The sequence below is a fragment of the Clarias gariepinus genome, chromosome 25 (genome assembly GCF_024256425.1).
Source record: "Clarias gariepinus isolate MV-2021 ecotype Netherlands chromosome 25, CGAR_prim_01v2, whole genome shotgun sequence".
NCBI classification, from domain to species: Eukaryota; Metazoa; Chordata; class Actinopteri; order Siluriformes; family Clariidae; genus Clarias; species Clarias gariepinus.
The window spans coordinates 12528308-12543030 of record NC_071124.1 but is presented as its reverse complement, the minus strand read 5'-3'; the positions used below and the strand labels follow the sequence as shown (position 1 = coordinate 12543030).

Sequence of the window (14723 nt, the reverse complement as noted above, 5' to 3'; positions counted from 1 at the left end):
GCGAGGGATTGTGATTGGCTGAGGGGCGCGAGCGGTAACGCCTTTCTCCCTCAACCCCTTCAAAACAACTGAAAGAAAATTGTAAGGAAGTGAGTTCGCACATTAATGTCTTTCTTGAAGACTGTGTACAGTTTAAACAGACTCTCCTGTTGAATGGGAGAAGTAGCGTGTGTGAGTTCACAGCTGTCATCTATAACCTCCGTGTGCGCCTCACCCTCGGCGTTATAAACAATGCGTTTGCTCGCCGTCGGCGGCCGTGTGTTTCTAACACAGCCGTTAAACCCGGGGAGCGGAGCCGCGTGTCTGCTGCAGGGCCTCAGGTACACAACAACCCGGCCGAAAAACTTCACCGACTACCAGAGTCTGATACACAAACCCCAACCGCGCAGTCCTGCACTCTTCAACTTCACTAAAGATGTGCTGGACGTGTGGGAGAGAAGAGAGAAGGTACCGAGTGTCTTTGTGGAGTTATTACTCAAAAAGACAAAGTGAAAGATCAAGTAGTTTACTGTAGCTTTTAGACTTTTGTTTGATAATACATAGTAATCTGTGCCAAAACACAAAGTAAATGAATAATTTAATATTTTAATTGTTAAATAAGTTCATACAAACACAACAGAATATTGTTTTTTTTTTATCAGCCAAGAAAGTACAAATAAAAAGACAAGCATATTTTTACTTTAGTTTTATAACTTACAGAAACTAAAGAAACTTTTTCTCACTATTGTATTAAATGAAGAGAGCTTCCAATGTGGCTGAATTTAATATAAACCATGCCCTCTTTAGTGCAATATGAGACATGATTTTTTTTAATTGTTTATTTATTTTTTGTGTGAACACGGGCTGTTTTTTTAAATTTAATATTGTTTAAAGGAAACTACTCACTGTCTCAATTTCAACAATTGTGAATAAAAAAAAGCCATAAACTCAAAGCCATCACACCAGAGAGTTTGAATGAGTCATAATATAATTTGTGCGCATAGACATATAGTAATGAAATAGTAGCAAAATAATGCCATTTATTATAATAAATGAGTGATTTATTTTTGCAAAGCTTTGAACAGAGATTAACAAAATATTTATTTGTAATGTTTCAATTTATTCTTTCTTTGCTTTTGAAATCTGATTTTGTATTAAATATCTCTATTATTATTATTATTATTAAGTGACACGGTGGCGTAGTGGTTGGCACTTGCACCCCGGGGTTGAGGGTTTGATTTCTGCCTCGGGTCTGTGTGCACAAAGTTTACATACTCTTCCTGTGGTTGGTGGGTTTTCTCTGGGTACTTTGGTTTCCTCCCACACTCCAATCATATGCAGACTAGGTTAACTGGCATTCCCAAATTGCCTGTAGTATGTGTGTGTCCTGAGATAAATTGGCACCCTATCCGGGGTGTACCCTGCCTCATGCCCCAAGTTTCCCGGGATAGGCTTCAGGCGCCCCTTGACCCTGTACACAGGATAAAGTGGTGTAGACAATGAATGAATGGATACTATTAATAATGAGATGGAATTGCACTAAAAAACAACAGCAATAATAAAAGTTATACAAGAGACAACCATGATATCACTTATTATTAATCCATTTTGGAATTTTGCAAATTGCATTCTACTTTTCCTGCTTTATTACTGTAAGGGTTAATAATTAATTTTTTATTATTATATTTATTGAGGTAATTTTTCAATTTTCAGACATACAAAAAGAACACAATCACAAAACCAGACAAAACACACCTACACAAGTATAAAAAAAAAAAATCAGCATCTCCTTCAGTCAACCACTTCACCATGTAAAGGCAACAAAGGTCAAAAATAGATTTTTACTCAATATGATATTATGAATAATAGTGACAGGAAAAATATTAATATATAATCATGTAGGTATTTAAAGCAAGAGTGACAGGGAAAGTGAAAATAAAAATAAAAACAGAACAAATCAATTTGCAAGTATCAGAACTATCGGTAGTATTAACAAGAGAATAAGATAGAAAACGAACAAAAAGAAATGGTGTATTAACACCGACACTACGATTACAAGGTTTATATACATTTTGTTCTGCAGGCTGGTGAGAAGTCGTCTTGGCCCGCACTGTGGTGGGTTAATGATCAACATGAAGAGATCAAATGGAGTTTTGAAGAGCTGGGCTTCTACTCTCGAAAACTAGCTAACGTTTTGGTCGGTGAATGCGGTTTGGTAAGGGGAGATCGAGTCCTTCTCATTCTTCCAAGAGTCCCAGAGTGGTGGCTGGTTAATATTGCATGCCTCAGAACAGGTAATCACACTCATCCTCAAGCCTGCATGAATATCACATTAGACATATTGTAGATGATCAGATCTACACTCTGCTAAAAGTTACTGTAAATTGTTGCACAATATACAGTGGTGTTCAAAATAATAGCAGTGTGTTGAAAAAATATATCCATATAATAACTTTCAATTTAAATCACATAATTGCATTGGATATCCTGCACATTCTATACTAACTCACAACATGAAGAAAAATGTGCTAAATGTATTATTAGTTAAATGTAAGTGAAGAAAAACAAATATTAGCCTGTTCAAAAAAATAGCAGTGCGGACTCCAATTAGAGAGGTAAATTATTCTGTAAAAAACGGGTGTCAAACAAGTTCCCCTTATTTAAGGATGAATGCAGAAAAGGTTGTCCTGTGCATTTCTCCCTGAAAATCTGAGTAAAATGGGTTGTCCAGACATTGTTCAGAAGAAGAGTGTACTTTGATTGAAAAGTTGATTAGAGATGGGAAAACACACAAAGAAGTGCAGAAAAAGATAGGCTGCTCTGCTAAAATGATACCAAATCATTTTTAAGCTTTAAAATGGAGACCAAAACCAGAAAAAAAATTACTATTTTAATTTTCACTATTAGTATGTTACTATTAGAAGACGGCTATGTGAAGTCAAGCTATCAGCAAGAAGCCACCACAAAGTCCTATTGTTAAAAAAAAAAGACGTGTTGGAGAGGTTACAGTTCGCCGGAGAACACATTGACTGGCATAAAAAGTAATGGTGAAATATTTTGTGGACTGATGAAAGCAAGATTGTCCTCTTTTGGTCTAGGGGCCGCAGACAGTTTGTCAGGCGACCCCCAAACACTGAATTCAAGCCACAGTACACTGTGAAGACAGTGAAGCATGGCGCAAGTATCACGATATGTGGATGCTTCTCGCACTATGGTGTTGGGCCTATTTATCACATTTCAGGGATCATGGATCAATTTGAGTAATTTGACTTATGCCGAAGAGGAAATGCCCTTGAAATGGGTGTTTCAACAAGACCACGGCCCCGAACACACCAGTAGGCAAGCAGCATCTTGGTTCCAGACCAAAAAGATTGACGTCATGGAGTTGTCGGCCCAATCCCCAGACCTTAATCCAATAGAAAACTTGTGGCCTGACATTAAAAATGCTGTTTCTGAGGCAAAACCAAGAAATGCAGAGGAATTGTGGCGTGTAGTACAATTGTGACAAATGTGAAGCAGTTCTCAAAAAGCATGGTTATACAACTAAATATTAGTTCAGAGATGCACAAGAAAGATTAAACTTCAAGCATTTTGAACTGTAAATTCATCACTTTGTAAAGATGGATGATGACACTGCTATTTTTTTGAACGGACTAATATTTGTTTTTCTTCACTAACATTAAACTAATAATACATTTAGAACATTTTTCTTCATGTTGTGATTCAGAATAGAATGTGCAGGGTGTCCAATGCATTTATGTGATTTAAATTAAAAGTTATTATATGGATATGGACCTGTACTCACTCTTTTCAACACACTGCTATTATTTTGAACATCACTGTAGGATATGAACTTTAACATACAGTCCTGTTCATAAATTAGTACCCCTTCTTTTAATTATACATGTTTTTTGTGTTAAAAACATCAATAAAAATGTTTTATTTTGTGTTAAAAACAACAACATTAAAAAGCTTCTGATCATGTTCAGTCTCTGTGTGCGGAAAATGCAACCTTAGATGGGCTGTTTCATACATATTTTCTCGCACATTTCTTATATATTTCCATAATTTCAGAAATGGAAACCTTTAATTTTGTGAAGCTGCTCTGCAGCTATGACCATTGTTTAAAGCGCTATACAAATAAGAATTTAATAGAAGCCAAAAAGAAAATAAAGTGGGCAATACTAAGGATTCCTTATGATTCAATAACTTGTAGATCCACCTTTTGCAGAAATAACTTAAGGGAATTATTTCTGTTTGGCTTTGACAGTGTTTTACATCATTTTGGAAGAATTTTGTCCCATTCTTTTTAACAACATTGCTTCAGTTTATTGATGATTTTTGGTGAGTAGATTATGCACAGCTCCCTTAAGGTCCTGCCACAGCATTTCAATTGGATTGAGGTCTGGTCTTTGAATAGAGCATTCCAAGCCAACTACATCTTTTTGAACTGTTTACTCACGCTGTTCCCGTTGCAAATGGCATAACACACTTGGAGGACAGCGCTATCCGCTCCTTTCCTAAGAAAGGAGGTTGCCTAAGATCACAGACGATGATAACAGATAATTGGCTTTTTTTTTTTTGCTAGATTTTTTTTGTAGATTTATAACTTCTGTAAGATTATTGGGCTTTTCTAAATGTGAGGCTCACAACCTCTAGGTATGCTTCAGCATTGAGTGTGAGTTGCTTAAACCCATTAACCCAATGACCTGAAGCTAATTAATAAAAATTGAGAAAATGAGGTGTAAACTTCAAACACTTGCCATGATTTATTGAGCTGTGTTGAAATAATAATATAAATAATCAAGCATCTGGCTTCTATCAGCACTGCCACTCACATGACTGAACTGTAAAGATTTGCTCATAGAAATCCTAGAATAGATATTTCATATCCCCACACACTCTATATGATTTGACAGGTACGGTTCTGATCCCTGGAACATCCCAGCTTACAGCCAGAGACATCCTACATCGATTACAGGTCTCTCAAGCTAAGTGTCTGATCACAGATGAGAGTATGGCATCACTAATGGAGGCTGTGACACCACAGTGTCCCACATTGACTTCTAAGCTTCTGCTTTCTGACAAAGAGCGGCCAGGATGGGGCAACCTTACAGCAGTAATAGGGTAAGAGTGGAGATTATGTTTTCTCTTTTACATTCATACTCCAGATGTTTGCTTTGTAACACACCTAAGAACACCCTAATGCATGATACAGTCGTTATAACACATGATATTTTGAGGCTTAGCGCTATAACTTCTAATGACAGAATATTTGCATTCATTTACATTTGCTAATTTCAACAAACTAATTACTTCTCACTGGAAGTAAGCAAAATATATCATCAATATATGAGCAAAATCAAAAACGTGCTGTTTTAGAGACATGTTCATTTATTACATCTCTATAAACTTCAGGAGCGCTTCTGCTGAACATGTGTGTGTGGACACGAGAAGTGACGAACCTATGACCATCTTCTTCACCAGTGGAACCACTGGGTCTCCCAAAATGACTGTTCATAGCCACTGTAGCTACGGCCTAGGCCTTACCATCAATGGCAGGTGTGTGTGTGTGCGTTACTATCTGCTTTATTTAATAAAAAATCAGACTGCGATCCGTTTCAGTAGTTTCAAACACTAAAATATACTTGAACATAAGTGTTTGGTGTTGGTATCAGTGATATGAATACTGTTTATATGTGGGTTAGGGGACCCTGTTTGTTTAGTCAGTTTGTCTTTGGGTTCCTACAGGTACTGGTTAGATCTGACTGATGGTGATGTGTTTTGGAACACCTCAGATACAGGCTGGGCTAAATCTGCATGGAGCAGCGTATTTGCTCCCTGGACTCAGGGAGCATGTGTGTTCATACACCATATGCCACGCTTCGACACCAACACTGTCCTTAAGGTGTGTTTATAATCAATCAAAATGATTGCTTTGGAGATTTCATCTGCATTTATCATTGATGTTTTTTTTATGCTGATTTAGACAATCTATAAAGTGTCAGTTTGGGTTGTTAACAACCTGTAAATAGATGTTTTGTGTCATTTGTTCACCTGAATAAGTTCCTTACACCAGTGGTTCTCATCCTGTTGTGTCTACTTGCTACCTTCTTGTGGGCTTTCCCAAAATCATACTCCGGCAACCTCAGTTTTTCTGCACAATGGGATACACACTGCACTGAAAACTCTCTGGCTGTGTAATTGTGTTGTAAACATATTACATTGCTAAATCTGCAGCCACTTAGTGTGTGTATCCTTTAAATTAGATTAAGTACAGATAGATTGCCAGAGCCAAAGTAAACAAGTGACTTTCTTTGGCTAAACATCGCTTGTGTGTGTGTTTAGCACTTCACTTTCCTTGCTGTCTCTTCTGTTTTTGTTTTTTATGATATAAGTACTGTAAAGACAAGATAAGAGATTTTTTTTGGACACATTCTAACAAATAAAAGAACATCGATCAATTTTAGCTTTAACTTGTTCTGTGTTTTATTTACACTGTATGTGGATGTTAGAGACTTTTGTACAAAGGAAAAAAGTAATAAGTTTTTATGTTAAGTCTAATTTTTCTCATAAGCTTGTGTGTTTTATTGTAGATATATAAATACAGTGAACTATGAACCTGAACTGATTATCATACTGTAAAATTTCAAACAGAAATGACCCAGTGATGGTTTGTATAATATTGGATCATAATAAATTCTAGTTAAACTGAAACCATTTTCACTTTGCCCATGTGTTTTTAGACTCTCTGCAGGTATCCCATCACCACTTTCTGCACTGCTCCAACAGCTTATCGGATGTTAGTACAGGAGGAGCCATCCAGGTAACATCAATAAATTCTACCTCATTTTGTCTTCATTAGCTATACTCATTAATTACAGCACCTTATTGTACAATCTCTGCTGGTTGTGCAACTGTGTGCGGTTCAGAGAACATATGGCAAAATCCACAGACGCCATGGTGCTCCGGGAAGGCAACAGTAGGATGCATAGTGCCAGCCAAAATTGGCACAGTGATCTCAAGCTACAGGACCTACAGGAGTCGACACGCTAGTGGCATCCTTTACTGACTACAGAATTGATGCTTTTTCTACAAAATTTTGGATATGTTTAACCAGTTATATATACTGTATAATAGCCACCTATTTTAGTGATTCACCTGCTTTGATTAGTGCTGCAGGTCTTGGAAGTGACCGTTATTGGTCAAGTGAACTTATATATACAGACCAAGGATTTTCCATCTTCCCAAGAGGACAGTATAGGTTTAAACAAGTACAAGCACAATATGTTCTGAGTGTAAAATAGACAACACACAGCAGATCTATCTAAAGCATCTAACAGAGTCTATCCCAAGCAGGCCTTGAATTATTTTATTTCAAGCCAGTGTAGCTTTATTGGCATGAACTAACAGAGCTACTGTAGACAAGCATTATCTTTTTCTAATGTAGTTAAATTCTAATGTGGGTAAATCAAAAGACATGTTTTATCGTAATTACCCGTGAGTGTTATATCCACTAATTAGAAATGCCAGTCTGTGTGTGGTAGTAACCAGAATCAGACTCCTTGTGTCCATGTGTGACAGGTTCCAGTTTCAGGCTCTGGAGCACTGTCTGTGTGCAGGAGAGCCTATTAACCCTAAGGTGATGAGTAAATGGAGAGAACTTACAGGCCTTGATATCTATGAGGGATATGGGCAGACTGAAACTGTAAGTAAACAAGTAAAAAGTTTTACTTTTATTGTTGTAATTAAATGGTTTTGATTTCAATAACGCTATGAGCAGTATGTTCACTAACACAAAATTAATAAGTGACAAAATAAAGTGCACAATAATTAGTCATTTCAGAATTATTGGTATTCTTTGGTAACTGTTTGCTATGCTAAATAGTATTTTAAAAATTGTATATTGACATCGGTTTGGAAACAGAAACACACTTGTGCTGGCTAAATATTCTGCTATAAATGTATTGCTTTAATCATTGCTGTTATAATAACCTCTAATCCCCTGGAAATGCTTTCCACTAGATTTTGAAAGATGGCTGATGGCTGATTTGTGCATCCAGCCACAAAAGCATGGCTGAGGAGGTCTATCCCAAAGTTGTTTAGTGAGTTGAATCTGCAAAATCCCCACAGCCATGCTGGTGGAAAGCCTCCCTAGAAGAGCGAATGTAACAGTAAATTGTAGGACTAACATCATTTTAATACCCATCGTACCCAAGGATGATAATCTCTTTACACACGTTAGATTGTATGTGCCTGTGCCAATGTAAATCTTATTAAATGTTCTGTAAACAGTCATTAAAGTAGCTCCAGGAGGACATTATCCTTTAGTCCCATAAACTGATTTAGACCTGATGTTATAAAATGTGAGCATAGTTGTATTCATAAACTTTTATCTGAGAATGTCTTTTTGATCATCTATCAGGTTTTGATTGCGGGCACATTCAAAGGTATGGAGATTAGACCTGGTTCTTTTGGCAAGGCATCACCAGCTTATGATGTGCAGGTAAATATAATCTGTTGGTTAATTCCTTATGATTCAGTTTCTGTGTTTGTGTCTGTGCTTGTGTGAAATGAATGTCAATTGATGAATTTGGCAGGTTTATTTGATTGATGTTATGCCTGCAGGTTGTAAATGAAGAAGGAAATATTGTTGCTCGGGGAGCAGAAGGAAATCTGGCTATCAGAGTGAAACCAGATAGACCGTTCTCTCTCTTCACTGAGTACCTGGTATCTAATTTCTGTTCTGTTTTAAGAGGAAAAATTCATTTTACTTTAAAACTCATTACTGATTCTATATTAGATCACATCATGACTGAAGAGATATCCGTTAGGTTAAATTAGTGTTCATATTATATCCATCATTTACACCCATAAATATTTAGAAAGTATTTAGACTCTTTCGATTTTTGCACATCATATTTTGTTATAGGTTAAACATTCATTAAATGTCAATTAATCTAAACAAATTAAGCTGAAACATTTACTAAGCTTTTTTAAAAAATTATATTCAAAACTCAAATATCTTTCCCTGCAATGTTCCCCCAATAAGGGGGAAAACAGCTTATGATCATATCTTTTATTGCTGATAGTCCTGATATTTCCCAAAATGTTTACAGGGAGAGCCAGAGAAAACAGCAGAGTGTTTCCGTGGTGATTTCTACCTTACAGGTGACAGAGGGATAATGGACCAGGATGGATATCTGTGGTTTGTTGGCAGAGCTGATGATGTTATACTGTCTGCAGGGTAAGAGTGGTGACATAAACTAGGAATTCATAGCCAAGTCCTTAAATTTCAGAACAAAGACAAGTTTTTAAAATTATTTTTATATAATGTTATTCCTTGCAGTTGTGCTTACTACAAATGTCATATGCTATTACAGATCCGGCCATTGTAATTAAGATACATTTAGTTTGGCAAGAATTCACCTCCTCTCCCTGAAGGCTCTTCGGTATCCTTCAGTACCATGGAAACCACTCATAAGCAACAATGCAATGTTATTGAACTACACAGAAAACTGCTTTAAATGCAGAACATCATTCTTATTATATGCTTTCAAAATCTGCACAAGAAGGACTTCCATTTGTCCGTTCTGGCAATGTTTGAAAGCCAGGGAAAAACTATAGAAAGATGTACTGCAAGCTAGCACATCGAATTCACCTTACTTCTACTTGCTGGCATTAAATTTGGATGGGAGAAATTATAAGCTGACATGATTGCTGTTTCTGCAGTTCATACTCGTAGTGTTTTTTGTTTAATGAGTGACCAGCTCTGATGTAACGTGGTATTGGTGCAGAAGTATTGAAACAGTTTTTAGAGTATCAGTCAATTTGCACAAGACAGGGCCAAGAAAAAACAATACTGGTACAGTATGGGTATTAGTGTGTCCCTAGATTTACATGGGTATGATTGCACTTTATGATTATTTTGTTGTTGTTTGTCAAAACAAATTTGAATTTGTCAAAACAAAAGCTCCCTGTAATGATAATGTATAGGCCCTTAAATCTTTCAACTTCATAGCTTATTATTTAGTTATGCAAATGTAAGTATATACATAATAATACTTACTATATAAAATAGTATGTACAATGAAATGTATTAGAAAGTTGTGGAGAGGAGTTAATGTAAGCATGGACACTCTGACAGATTTTGAGCGTTAAGGGAGACCTACTATGCAATATTCATGATATAGTAATTTACCAGGATGGGTCTCCATTGTCTTTGTACAAAAAAAACACTTGAGAAAAAAATATTCCCATGTCTTTTGTTCCTTTTTTATTTTTGTATGGGCCAAAAACAAACAAACAAAAAACACCAATTAGATTTTTCCCCTAATGTGACCTTGTATGAGGGAAACCCTCCACTATGTTGCTGCTCAGTTCTGCAATTTTTTGGTGGGTGTTTTTTCAGCAGTAGCTCATTTAAATAGACACTAAAACAACTTGTTCAGAGGAGGAGTGAAACAGAAAGAGCTATACAACGTGAATGCTGAAGCATTAACACTCACTTTGGGGGAGCTCTCAGACTTTTTAAACTTTTTTAAAGACATAGTAAAATGTGTGAGCTTTAAGGGGTTTGATTACACAGTGACATTGAAATGTGTTTTACACCATTCTCTCACTGGCTCCCTCAGATATCGTATTGGCCCATTTGAGGTGGAGAACGCTTTAATAGAACATGAGGCTGTGGCTGAGTCAGCTGTGGTCAGCAGTCCTGACCCAATTAGAGGAGAGGTAAGATACTGAAAACAGAATGCTGCCATCACTTATTTTATACAGATGTTTTACACAAAAAAAAGAAAAGGTTTCATTTATAATGTGACGGAAGTTCTTGATTATTGTTTGCCTGAAATGATCAGGTGATATCAGTGATTTTCTCAATGCTTTTGTTATTTTGTAACATGCTTTTATTATTTTTAAAATGTGGAGTGTGTTCTGTCACATCTTTTACCTGAGGAGATTAGAAAAAAAAATGTTTACCCCACATACTGTACATGATTGTGATTTTTTTACATCATGCTTGACTGTAGTCTGTATTTCTGCATTACTAAAACAATATACTTTGTAGACGCACAACTTCTCTCTTCACTTTTCAACTCTGTCAGACATAGCTCATCATCTGCTTCTCTCATTTAGGTAGTGAAGGCATTTGTTGTGCTTACTTCACAACATAAACACAGAGACCAAAATGAACTAACCACAGAACTGCAAACACATGTGAAGAACATCACAGCTCCATATAAATACCCTCGCAAGGTACTCATGCACCTACACACAGGAAAAAAAAAAATACTATATGTGTAAATAAAGATAGGATAGGAATGGGTAGGAATGAGCATGGAATGGTATGCACAATCGATTTTAAATAATATTCCCCTGCCCCGTGTGATACACGATTGTATCCAATCCAGGAGAAACTGCAGGCACAAGCAAAAGCAAGCACATAATGAAAACACAGTGGGAAAAAGTCCAACTAAAAAAAAAGCAAAAAAAAAAAAAATAGAACACCATATTGAAATTTGGTACTTTTATACAAAAGGAAAGATTTTATGCTGTTTAACTGCACTAGGATGTGTATAACATGCTGTTTTGTATGTCTTTTCCTCTTAAAATAAAAAAGCCTATTTGTTTTTAAAACTATATAATGTACATAACTTTCCTAGTGAGAGCAGGAACTCTCAGACACCCTGATGTATGTAAAAATCTCACATCTGACCATGATGTGCAGGACAGGGTGTACTCCAAAAACAGTTTGCTTTTAATGTGAACATACATAAATTGTATGTGATGTAACTACCACAAGAGAAAATAAAAAACATCAGGAGGACATAAAACAGAGCCGGGACCTAATGCAGGCAGAAACTGCACGTAGCAGTGACACTATTCACAGCTGAAGCTAACGAAATCTCCTCTCTAGAGGAACCAAGCTTATTTTAATATTAACATTTATTTTAAAATGTATCTCTTTATTATTGTGCTTATTGTACTGTATCTTTCTTTTACTTTATTCTATTATACATTGCTATGTTTTGCATTAGTATTTATTTTTGCTTTGACATTATAAAGCACTTTGAGTGTATGACGTATTACAGTATGCTTGCAGAATATACATCTCAGGGCATTGCAAGTTAAACTTCCACTAAATGCATTTTTGCTTGTTCAAGGCCTTTTGCCTGTTTGATGATTGAACTTTCTGTTTAATGATAGATTGAGTTTGTGGACCAGCTTCCCAAGACAGTGAGCGGTAAAATCCGGAGAGTGGAATTGAGGAGGAAGGAATGGGGACTGCCATAACTACCATAACTGTACTCCCGTGTCATTCTTAAGAACTATTTACACTTCCTGAACGGAACTGGGAGCAGATAACATGACAACAATTTAACATACTATGACACAAACTGCCATTTATTATGGGGCTCAAATGAACATTTGACAAATGAACATGTCAAGCTTTGTGATGATTAATAAGGTAGTTGTGCTTTCACAATGCATTAGAGAAATATTTCAGCATTTTTAACCTACCACATCTTAAGCATATGTGATAAGTACAATCTGAAAAATGTTTGGAAAAAATCTGGAAATGTTTAACTCACTTATAATGTCTTGAATGTATTAGCTTGAATTATTTTTCCTTTAGTAGTTATATATCTTAAATAGCCACTTCATTTTGTTCAGGGTCGTCTTGAACTTAGAACTCATCCCAGTTACAACACTCTTTCACTCATTCACTACTAGGGGTAATTTCATGTAGTCAATCCACCTACTGGCATAGTTTTTAAGAAGTGGGAAGAAGTTGGAAAACATGAATAAGATCACAGTAAAACTAAAGCTGAAATCAAACTGATGACGTTGGAGGTGACAGCTGCTCACTGCATCACTATGCCTTGCATTTACTATTACAGGGACAAAATTTTTTAAGGTTTATTGACATTATCATTTATTTTTTTAAAGAATTTATTGGTTTAATTATACCCTGCCTGGACTAAAAAAATCACCACTTTAATAGGGTCAAATTATTCTCCTTCATCAAGTAGCAAAAACAAAAGATCGATTTGAAACGACTGAAATTGAATTGTGTTGAAGAACCCTTCAGCATATTATTTAAACCTGTCAGGGCTATGCTGAACCTTCAACTTCATTGAAGAAATGTGGTCAGAAAAAATGACTGGAGATTACTTAAACTTAGTCAAGTTGCATGGTAAAAAACTGATTGTAGAAATCAAGTGTATATTGAAAGTAAGAGGACTTCCATATGCACAATGTGACAAGAACTTGCAAGACTGACTAACCAGCATGCTTGACCAGCATGTTTTTTTTGTTTGTTTTGTTTTTGCATAAGAAAACCACTTGTGCTATTGAGAATAATTATGTAAAACACTTAATTTTGCTAGGGGCAGATTAAGTCCAGATTGACCCTTTATCAGAGCGAGGAGCATGTCAGGGTTAAAAGGGAAGATTAGGAAAAATGATGCACCCATCATGTATAGTGGCCACTGTACAAGCTCCTGGATGCAGTGATATGATCTGTGGTTGATTCAGCTGGTCAGGTCTAGACTCAGGTTTAAAAAGGAGGCAGCTGATGACCTGAATCTACTGACCAGGTTATTACATCTATGGGCTTTTTTCTCCTAAACATGGAATATTTTATAACTGGCACAGGCATATTCCAGGATTTAAATTGTGAAAGTATTGTTCTAGATGCATTAAGACTCATTTTCACACATGAATTCACCACCACACCACACCACAATCAAAGCTAAAGGCTGGAAATGAAATCTCGGTGTGTACCTTACAAAAAAAATGACACCACTGGGCCAGGTTGGCTGCAGGACTAGCATTGGGAACATGTGTAGTAATATAGAACAATTTTGTTTTCAATTTTTCTTAGAGGAGGACAGTCTCTCAATCATATAAAGAATGAAATAATTCCACTAGGTAATTCCTGAGACATTTTCAGATACTGACGTGTGATATTTTCATCTCCCTGCAGAGGGAGACATTCAATCGGAAACATTTTAATCAGAAATGATTTGAGTTCAGGTCTTAGCCTATAATCTGTGTCCTCAATAAAAGGAAACCTGATAAAGAAAATTTTAATTGTTCATGCAGTGGCCAGTTGTTAATTTAGACCTGGACAATTGTTAACACCTGATTGTTGTGCATGAATGTTGCCTAATAAAGTACCCTGTAAGTGTTTTATATCCCTGTGCAGTTAAGGTGTTTCTATTTTTTGTAGTGTTGGTTTCCCAGACACCGGGTTAGATTACCGGACAGGTTCAATTCCTGTCTCTGTGTGCAAGGAGTTTGCATGTTCTCTCCTCTTGGTGGTACTCTGGTTTCCGTCCAAAGTCCTGCAGATTAGGCTAATTGGCATTTACAAATTGCCCGGAGTGTATGTAAGTGTATGTGTATGTGCCCTGCGATGGATTGGAACCCTGTCCAGGGTGTACCCTGCCTCGTGCCCCAAGTTTCTTGGGATAGGCTCCAGGCCCCCCTGCCACGCTGAATACAGGATAAAGCGGTATAGACGATGAATGTGTGGTTCCCAGATCTGATGAGAGACAGTTCCAGTGTGAGTCTCCTTTTTTGAGGACAGGATGCCCACAGATCCTCTCCCAGTCATTAACCACAAACTGGACAGCTCCAGATAATCTACACATGCTCCAGTTTAAAGGAGATTTCTATAATCTGTGTAGGAAAGAGAAGGATGACAGCATGACCTCCATATTTATAGCAAATACTGT

The 14723-nt window shown here is 36.6% G+C and overlaps 1 protein-coding gene across 2 annotated transcripts; it reads left to right on the top strand.

Moving 5' to 3' along the window:
* Positions 1-60: 60 nt before the first annotated feature.
* On the top strand, positions 61-14180 carry acsm3 (acyl-CoA synthetase medium chain family member 3). Of its 2 annotated transcripts, XM_053487012.1 has the most exons (13): positions 61-447; positions 2063-2273; positions 4899-5106; positions 5398-5541; positions 5731-5887; positions 6726-6805; positions 7564-7687; positions 8405-8485; positions 8608-8709; positions 9099-9226; positions 10614-10713; positions 11116-11235; positions 12187-14180. In XM_053487012.1, the coding sequence occupies exons 1-13, from the start codon at positions 232-234 to the stop codon at positions 12271-12273; spliced, it is 1758 nt and encodes a 585-aa protein (XP_053342987.1). In that variant the 5' UTR covers positions 61-231; the 3' UTR covers positions 12274-14180. The 2 variants fall into 2 exon arrangements, 1 of the variants encoding a protein (XP_053342987.1); XR_008356365.1 differs by lacking the exon at positions 12187-14180 and having other exon boundaries at positions 9363-10713; positions 11116-11164.
* The last annotated feature ends 543 nt before the right edge of the window (positions 14181-14723 follow it).